The sequence below is a fragment of the Blennius ocellaris genome, assembly GCF_963422515.1.
Source record: "Blennius ocellaris genome assembly, contig: SCAFFOLD_424, whole genome shotgun sequence".
NCBI lineage: Eukaryota > Metazoa > Chordata > Actinopteri > Blenniiformes > Blenniidae > Blennius > Blennius ocellaris.
Window position 1 is genome coordinate 1 of NW_027662039.1, and position 10000 is coordinate 10000.

The 10000-nt window shown below is 53.1% G+C and overlaps 1 protein-coding gene across 1 annotated transcript in view; it reads right to left on the bottom strand.

Annotated features, from left to right (window-relative positions):
* Window positions 1–5326: 5326 nt before the first annotated feature.
* The window catches only part of LOC308148387 (uncharacterized protein), a 5937-nt gene continuing 1263 nt past the window's right edge, over window positions 5327–10000 (bottom strand). The window contains 4 exon segments of the mRNA XM_080521850.1: window positions 5327–6613; window positions 6615–6792; window positions 7159–7398; window positions 9306–9430. Coding sequence (XP_080377976.1) covers window positions 5933–6613; window positions 6615–6792; window positions 7159–7398; window positions 9306–9430 — 1224 coding nt within the window. The 3' untranslated portion in view covers window positions 5327–5932.

Here is a 10000-nt window from a genome sequence, read left to right on the forward strand (position 1 = left end):
AACGACTATAAACAGACGGAAGCAACTTTTGTGGAACACTGGTGATGTCATCATCCTGAGTTAATCCTGAGTTAATCCCGAGTTAATACTGAATTTACCTGGATTAGAATTAATCCAGAGTTTATCCTGAAGTTACCTGGATTAGAGAACCAGAATTAATCTTGAAGTTACCTAGATTAGAGTTAATCCTGAGTTAATCCTGAAATTACCTGGATTAGAGGAAGCCAGAGTTAATCCAGAGTTAATCTTGAGTTAATCCTGAGTATAATCTGTGATGATTATAATCTGTGATGATTATAATCTGTGATTTATAATCTGTGTTGATTTATAATCTGTAATGAATTATAATCTGTGATGATTTATAATATGTGATGATTAGAATCTGTGATGATTTAAAATCTTTGAGAATTATAATCTGTGATGATTATAATCTGACGACCGGAGTCGTTCAGCAACATTGAAATAATCCAGAGGCGACAAGGTTCAGAGAATGCACTTTCATGTTTCAGACACCAGGTGGCAGCACTGCAACGTCTTTTAACACACACACACACACACACACACACGCACACACGCACGCACGCACACACGCACGCATGCACGCACGCACACACACGCACACACACACGCACACACGCACGCACGCACACACACGCACACGCACACGCACACACACACACACACACACACACGATGTCAATGAACAGCCATCAGCCGGTTCCAGGTCCGTGTCAGGACCAGGACCGGTTCTCCCACTGACCCCCCCTCGGGGCTGAACCGCTTCCTGACAGGAAGTCCTCAAACAGGAAGTCCTCAAACAGGAAGTCCTCAAACAGGAAGCAGAACAATGGAGCGTCCATGAGACGGTCCAGAACAATCAACCACCAGAGGGTCCTCATCCTGGACTCACCCGGTCTGTTTATAGACCAGGAGCCAGACGGGGGACGTGGTCCTCCGGGGGACGTGGTCCTCCGGTTCCCTGAATGCTTTGAAGTCATAAAGACTAAACAGAGACCCTCGTCAGCAGAACCTCTTACAGCTTCTAGAACTGTTCCTCTAGTTCTACTTTTTCCGACCCCCCCTCCTGGTCCGACGGGGGTCGGCCCCCCCCCTCCTGGTCCTCCTGGTCCGACGGGGGTCGGCCCCCCCCTCCTGGTCCGACGGAGGTCGACCCCCCCCCCCTCCTGGTCCGACGGGGGTCGCCCCCCCCCCCTCCTGGTCCGACGGGGGTCGGCCCCCCCTCCTGGTGAACGAGGGACGTCATCCTGTGTTTGGTTCGGACTTTGTCCTCCAGGACCTTTCACAGTAAAAGCCTGCAGGTGTTTAACTATAAAAGAGTCAAAATGCAGTTCAGCCACTTTGAAAGAGACAAATCCTCTAAAGATCTGATGTTTGTCGTCGTTTCTGGACGGCGACACTCGTCTTCTGTGTTTTTTACTAAAAGTCTTTTCACATAAAAACCACGATTCACTTCCTGCAGTAGAACAAAGAGTCAAAACAACATTTACACTGAAAGGCTCGTATTTTAAAACTCAAACTAACGACAGAACTCCTGGTTCCTCAGAGAAACGAGTCCAGGAGGACGGAACGACGCAGAAACAAACTTCTAGATTCATGAGAGTCGTCGTCACTTTCACATCCATCAGAGCCGGCCGGGTTCTGCACACGGAACCACGGAACCCAACCCTCAGACTCGTTGGTTCCCGGTGTAAAGAAGGAATCTAGACGCTTTCAGGTGGGAAACGGGAACTTTCCCAGTTCTCAGCTCGGAGTTCCCAGTTCCCACTTTATGACTGCAGCCAGAGACGCAGGAATTTACATTCAGGTTCCAAATGGCGGTTCCTTCATCGGGAACCGGGAAGTTCTCACATCCAAGACGGGAACAACTGGGAAATTCATCAACATGGAGAGCCAACGAGGAGAACCAACGAGGAGAACCAATGAGGGGAACCAACGAGGAGAACCAACAAGGAGAAACAACAAGGAGAACCAATGAGAACCAATGAGGGGAACCAACGAGGAGAACCAATGAGGAGAACCAATGACAATCAATGAGGAGAACCAATGAGGGGAACCAATGTGAGGAACCAATGAGGAGAACCAATGAGGTGAACCAATGAGGGGAACCAACGAGGAGAACCAATGAGGAGAAACAATGAGGAGAACCAATGACAATCAATGAGGAGAACCAATGAGGACAACCAATGAGGGGAACCAATGAGGGGAACCAACGAGGAGAACCAATGACAATCAATGAGGAGAACCAATGAGGGGAACCAATGAGGAGAAACAACGAGGAGAACCAATGAGGGGAACCAACGAGGAGAACCAATGAGGAGAACCAACGAGGAGAACCAACAAGGAGAAACAACAAGGAGAACCAATGAGGAGAACCAATGAGAACCAATGAGGGGAACCAACGAGGAGAACCAATGAGGAGAACCAATGACAATCAATGAGGAGAACCAATGAGGGGAACCAATGTGAGGAACCAATGAGGAGAACCAATGAGGGGAACCAATGAGGGGAACCAATGACAATCAATGAGGAGAACCAATGAGGGGAACCAATGTGAGGAACCAATGAGGGGAACCAATGAGGGGAACCAATGAGGGGAACCAACGAGGAGAACCAATGAGGAGAAACAATGAGGAGAACCAACAAGGAGAACCAATGAGGGGAACCAATGAGGAGAACCAATGAGGAGAACCAATGAGGGGAACCAACAAGGGGAACCAATGTGAGGAACCAATGAGGAGAAACAATGAGGAGAACCAACTTTTTTTAAGTTTTTGTTCCACGACTGAAGAACTTGCGGTGAATGTTTATTAGAAATAAAAAGTTCACATGTAGAAGAATTCCGGTTCCTCTGATCCTCAGAGAACAAAACTTTTCTTCAGTCAAATAAAAGAAAAAAAAACTAAAGTTTCCCTCAAATTGAAATAGAAAATAAAATCCACAACCAACAACAGTAAACATTTGTGTTCTACAGTTAGAACATTAATAATGAAAAAAACACGAATAAATGGAAAATGTTTTAAAAAACAAACTTCGATCCTCCAAACAAAACCAACAATTCAACTTTTTACACGTTTTATAAAGTAAAACCACAAACTTGATACGTTCCGTCAGTTTTGAACACAAACGAGCAGAAACGTCGGTTTTTACAGGAAACGAGCTCAAAATGTAGGAAAGTAGAGGAAGGAGGCCGAAGCACCGCCAAAATAAACTGACTTTTCTTCTTCCTAAAGGAATTTAATGAAACGTCTCGAGTTACATGAACAAATTAACTTCCACTCTGTTTTTCTGAGTTAATGACTTAATTATCTCACAATTATCAGATCAAATAAATGATTAAAAAACTGGCTGTTTATTTATGAGATTTATTATGATTGTTATTATTATTATTATTATTACTATTATGATTATTATTATGAGTATTACTATGATGGTTATGATGATAGTTGCTCCAGGCGGCCCAGTGAGAACCGGCCGCTCTAGAACCCACCACAGTGAGAACCGGCCGCTCTAGAACCCACCACAGTGAGAACCGGCCGCTCTAGAACCCACCACAGTGAGAACCGGCCGCTCTAGAACCCACCACAGTGAGAACCGGCCACTCTAGAACCCACCACAGTGAGAACCGGCCTCTCTAGAACCCACCACAGTGAGAACCGGACGCTCTAGAACCCACCACAGTGAGAACCGGCCTCTCTAGAACCCACCATAGTGAGAACCGGCCGCTCTAGAACCCACCACAGTGAGAACCGGCCGCTCTAGAACCCACCACAGTGAGAACCGGCCACTCTAGAACCCACCACAGTGAGAACCGGCCTCTCTAGAACCCACCACAGTGAGAACCGGACGCTCTAGAACCCACCACAGTGAGAACCGGCCTCTCTAGAACCCACCATAGTGAGACCCGGCCGCTCTAGAACCCACCACAGTGAGAACCGGCCTCTCTAGAACCCACCACAGTGAGAACCAGAGGTTCTTCTGAGGTTGAGGAACTTCAGCAGATCCCAGATCAGTTTAGGTCTGAACTTCACTTTAAGGGCCTGATGCATTGTGGGAAGTGGAGTCTGCCTTCTTTTGTCATCTGCTGCCCTCAGTGTGCAACCCTGAATGTCTTCCCCGCCTCCTGCACCTCCTGCCCAGTGACGCTGGAGACCCTGGAGGCCCTGGAGACCCTGGAGGCCCTGGAGACCCTGGAGACCCTGGAGGCCATGGAGGCCCTGCTGGCCCTGGAGACCCTGGAGACCCTGGAGACCCTACTGGCCCTGGAGACCCTGCTGGCCCTGGAGACCCTGGAGACCCTGGAGACCCTGGAGACCCTGGAGGCCCTGGAGGCCATGGAGGCCCTGCTGGCCCTGGAGACCCTGCTGGCCCTGGAGACCCTGGAGACCCTGGAGACCCTACTGGCCCTGGAGACCCTGCTGGCCCTGGAGACCCTGGAGACCCTGGAGACCCTGGAGGCCCTGGAGACCCTGGAGACCCTGCTGGCCCTGGAGGCCCTGGAGGCCATGGAGGCCCTGCTGGCCCTGGAGACCCTGGAGACCCTGGAGGCCCTGGAGGCCCTGGAGGCCCTGCTGGCCCTGGAGGCCCTGGAGGCCCTGCTGGCCCTGGAGACCCTGGAGACCCTACTGGCCCTGGAGACCCTGCTGGCCCTGGAGACCCTGGAGACCCTGCTGGCCCTGCTGGTCTCCTGCAGTCTAGGATCGGACCTTTTTGATTTGTTCAGAAAACGAAATCCTGAATTCAGAAAAGTGTCGAACCAGAATTGTGAGATAATTTTGTCATGAATTCAGAAAAAACACGATTTATATTGATCTAAAATCTAAATTGATATTTTGACGGAACTTGAAAACAAAACGATGATCTGGTCTGACGAGACCAAGAAAAGGAGTCGTGGTCAGAGTTGCTGGTTTGACGCCGGCCACCAGGGGGCGCCAGCAAGACCCAGAAGAAGAAGAAAGGCAGAACGGACTGGACAGGAAGAAGAACAGTTCCAGGTCCTGGAGGGTCCTGGAGGGTCCTGGAGGGTCCAAGCTGCCGTCTGAGTTCAGATCAAAGGTTCCTGGAACGTCCTGGAACGTCCTGGAACGTCCCGGAACCGTTCCAGAGTCACTTTGTCGTAACGAAGACGACGGAGACTAGAAACAGGAAGTGGCTTAGCGAGGCGTCGTTCCCCCGGAACCCCGAGCAGGAAGCCGCCCCGCCTTCACAGTAAAGTAACCAGCTGTTCGCTCTGGGATTCGAACCTGCAACCCCGAGTCCACTGGCCCAGCCTGGAGCCGCCGCCCCCCCTGGTGGCCCCAGAGGGAACCGCCCCCCGCTGCCCCCTGCTGGTGGCTAGTGGAGGCTATTGAAGGCTATTGAAGGCTATTGGAGACTAGCAGAGACTAGCGGAGGCTAGCGGAGGCTAGCAGAGACTAGCGGAGGCTAGTGGAGGCTAGTGGAGGCTAGCAGAGACTAGTGGAGGCTATTGGAGGCTAGCGGCGGCTAGCGGAGGCTAGTGGAGGCTAGTGGAGGCTATTGGAGGCTAGCGGCGGCTAGCGGAGGCTAGTGGAGGCTAGTGGAGGTTAGCGGAAGCTAGCAGAAGCTAGTGGAGGCTAGCGGAAGCTAGCAGAGACTAGCGGAGGCTAGTGGAGGCTAGCGGAAGCTAGCAGAGACTAGCGGAGGCTAGTGGATGCTAGTGGAGGCTAGCAGAGACTAGTGGAGGCTAGTGGAGGCTAGTGGCAGCTATTGGAGGCTATTGGAGGCTAGTGGAGGCTAGCAGCAGCTATTGGAGGCTATTGGAGGCTAGTGGCAGCTATTGGAGGCTAGTGGAGGCTAGTGGGAGCTAGTGGAGGCTAGTGGAGGCTAGTGGAGGCTAGCGGCGGCTAGTGGAGGCTAGCGGAGGCTAGTGGAGGCTAGCGGAGGCTAGCGGCGGCTAGTGGGAGCCCTTGAGCTCGAAGCGGCTGTAGACCTGCTTGGACTTCATCTTGTTGTACTGGTTCACCAGGTCCAGCTTGCTGTGGCCCAGCGTCATGCGCTTCTGGTCCTGCCGGGTCATGAGGGGGCCGGGGGACGGCGGCGGCGGCGGGCTCTGCTCGCTCTCCGGCTCCGGCTGGGACAGGTCCGGCCCCCCCCAGGGGGAGGCGCCCGGCGGGGGCGGGGACCTCCGGGGGAAGCTGAAGGCGTCCTTGTCCTTGGGCGGCGGCGGCAGGAAGAGGTCGGACAGTTTGGTGAACAGCTGGTTGGACGGCGTCCGCTGCCTGTGGGACAGCTTCCCGTCGGCGGCGGGCGGGGGCGCGTGGCCCTTGGGGGCGGAGCCAGAGGCGGGGGCGGCGGCGTGGAGCCCCGCGCTGTGGAACATGTTGGGTTTGTGGTCGTACAGCCCCAGAGCCTGGAACTTGGACGAGGCTCCGCCCAGGTTGGCCCTCATGACGTCCGCCGGCGACGCCTTGCCCCAGTCCGCCGGCGACGCCTTGCCCCAGTCCAGGCCCGCCGCCTGGCCGTAGTTGGGCGGCGGCCGCTCGCCGACCGGGCTGTGATTGGTCGCCCCGTTGGCGGCGCCTCGGACTCCCGCCGTCGGCGTTTGTCCTCCGGACCGGTCGGCCCCGCCCCCCCCCCGCCCCGCCCCCCCTCCTGTCCGGACTCGGGTGAAGCTGGCCCGGGGCCTCCTTCTTGTCGTGACCCTGGGCGACCTTGTAGGCGGGGCTAGCGCTCATCCCCGGCGCCGCCTTCACGCTGGACACGCTGCTGCTGGATTGGCTGCTGGAGTTCTCAGAGCAGAGACGCTTCCTCAGCCTGGGGAGGAACAACCACAACCTCAGTCGCCACCAGGCCTCAGACAAACAGACAAACAGACAAACAGACAAACAGACAAACAGACAAACAGACAAACATATAAAACAAGACTTTGTGCAGTAAATCAGCAGAATCAAGACAAAATGGCCTCCGAACAATCAGAGAAGTCGTCAGGTTGAAGTTCAACATGTTAGCTGGAGGAAAGAACCTGAGCAATACACACACATATACACACATATATACACCTACATACACATACATATACATACAAACACACATATATACACATTGCATTAAATAACAAATCAATGACATTTAGAAAATTAGAGTCCAGATCTGTGGCTCCGCCCCCTCTCGGGCTCTCACCTGTCTGAAGGCAGGTCCAGCCCCGCCCCCAGGCCCAGCCCCGCCCCCAGGCCCAGGCCGGGCGCCATCATGGCGTACGGCGGGTAGAAGGGAAGCCCCGCCTCCTCCGGGTTGAAGAAGCGGTCGATGACCAGCGAGTCGGCGTAGAGGCAGCGGAACTCGCGGTCGAAACCGTCGACGACGCGGCCGGAGAAGTGCATCACCATGTTGCTGTGCACCTGAGCGGAGAGCCAGGTGAAGCTGCAGGGCAGAGGGGGGGCAGCGTGAGGGCGGGGCTAGTGCGGTGGGGGCGGGGCTAGTACCTCTGTGAGGGCGGGGCTTGTGTGGTGAGGGCGGGGCTAGTGCTGTGAGGGCGTGGTTAGTGCGGTGAAGGCGGGGCTAGTGCGGTGAGGGCGTGGCTAGTACCTCTGTGAGGGCGGGGCTTGTGTGGTGAGGGCGGGGCTAGTGCTGTGAGGGCGGGGCTAGTACCTCTGTGAGGGCGGGGCTAGTGCTGTGAGGGCCCCTCTGAGCGCAACGCCTCCACCCCTCTGAGCCCAACGCCTCCACCCCTCTGAGCCCAACGCCTCCACCCCTCTGAGCCCAACACCTCCACCCCTCTGAGCCCAACGCCTCCACCCCTCTGAGCCCAACGCCTCCACCCCTCTGAGCCCAACGCCTCCACCCCTCTGAGCCCAACACCTCCACCCCTCTGAGCCCAACGCCTCCACCCCTCTGAGCCCAACGCCTCCACCCCTCTGCAGTAGTGCTTCACAAGTAATCAGATTTCTAATCTTTACCGTGGGATTACCAGACGGAGGATTACTTCAGACCAGCAGAGGGTGTGACTCCCAGAGCAGGTTGGAACCCATCAGCTCCGTCACCTCCGTCACCTCCCGCGGCCCCAACGTCTTTTATTGCTTTAAATATCAGCGTCTCTGGAGGGCGGAGCAGGAATGTGGAGGTGATAAGGAACATTTCCTGGGCACCGCGCCAGACCCCACCCTTCATTCCTCCGCTCCACCCGCCCTCCTCATCCCTGCTCCACCCGCCCCCTTCTGACCTGCTCCACCCCGCCCTCCTCCAACCTGCTCCACCCGCCCCCCTCCAACCTGCTCCACCCGCCCCCTCATACCTGCTGGACTCCGCCCTCCTCATACCTGCCACACACCTGAAGCCTGCAGCCAGCCCAACAACACCCACGGGGGGGGGGGCAGGGAGGGGGGAGGGGGAGGGGGGAGGGGGAGGGGGGAGGGGGAGGGGGGGGATTTACATCTGTACTTGTGAATAAATGAGGTCAAACTGAAAACATCAAATGATTAAATATATGTTAGAACTGATCTGATAAATAGTGTGAATGTTCACTGTGAAGATGCTCTATAATCTGGATTAGAGGAGGAAGATGCTCTATAATCTGGATTAGAGGAGGAAGATGCTCTATAATCTGGATTAGAGGAGGAAGATGCTCTATAATCTGGATTAGAGGAGGAAGATGCTCTATAATCTGGATTACAGGAGGAAGCTGCTCTATAATCTGGATTAGAGGAGGAAGATGCTCTATAATCTGGATTAGAGGAGGAAGATGCTCTATAATCTGGATAGTTCAGGATCAACGCCTCCAGTACACACAAGTTTATTGAAACAACAACTTCAAAGTAACTTCAAAGGAAAGAAAACAGTCAAACTAACTGAAGTTCTCTGTACTCACACTGTCCTCTCTCACACACTGTCCTCTCTCACACACTGTCCTCACACTGTCCTCTCTCACACACTGTCCTCACATTGTCCTCTCTCACACACTGTCCTCTCACTGTCCCCTCTCACACACTGTCCTCACACTGTCCTCTCTCACACACTGTCCTCACATTGTCCTCTCTCACACTCTGATGACTCAGTAGCAGCGACACTTCATCTCAGTTCCAAACAGAGAAATGACTCAGAGGAGGAACGTGTGTGTGTGTGTGTGTGTGTGTGTGTGTGTGTGTGTGTGTGTGTAACGTGACGTCCGTCTGACGAGGAAGAACCACAGACAGGAAGTCAAACGGTCTGAAATGTGTTCGTCTCGTGGTTCTGTGTGTGTGTGTGTGTGTGTGTGTGTGTGTGTGTGTGTGTGTGTGTGTGTGTGTGTGTGTGTGTGTGTGTGTGTGTGTGTGTGTGTGTGTGTGTCCCACCTGTACGACCCAGCGATCACCTCCTCACAGTCGATGATCATAAACTTCTCCAGAACTTGACCAGTGAACTTCTTCCCACTTTTAGTGCAGTAAGTGTCTCCTGAGACGCTGCGCACGCGCATGTTCTGCAAGACAGGGGGACAACATAGAGCTACAACATAGAGCTACAACATAGAGCTACAACATAGAGCTACAACATAGAGCTACAATATAGAGCTACAACATAGAGCTACAACATAGAGCTACAATATAGAGCTACAACATAGAGCTACAACATAGAGCTACAACATAGAGCTACAACATAGAGCTACAATATAGAGCTACAACATAGAGCTACAATATAGAGCTACAACATAGAGCTACAATATAGAGCTACAATATAGAGCTACAACATAGAGCTACAACATAGAGCTACAACATAGAGCTACAATATAGAATTAAAATGCAGAACTAAAATGCAGAATTCACTGCAGCTCTTTAAAAGGTTCTAAATGAGACTCGAGGCGCCGGCGGCTTTCAAATTCCTCTCGTGTTTTAAAAAGCAAACAGGTTTTAAAGTTGCAGTGTTGATCTTCACTGGTTCCTGGAAGCTGCTGGGGTTTTATTGTGAAATAGTTGGAGCTCATTTCCTGGAAATCAGCTGCTGTTGGTTCATTTTTACAAGAAGAAGAAGCAGAAGAAGCAGAAGAAGAAGA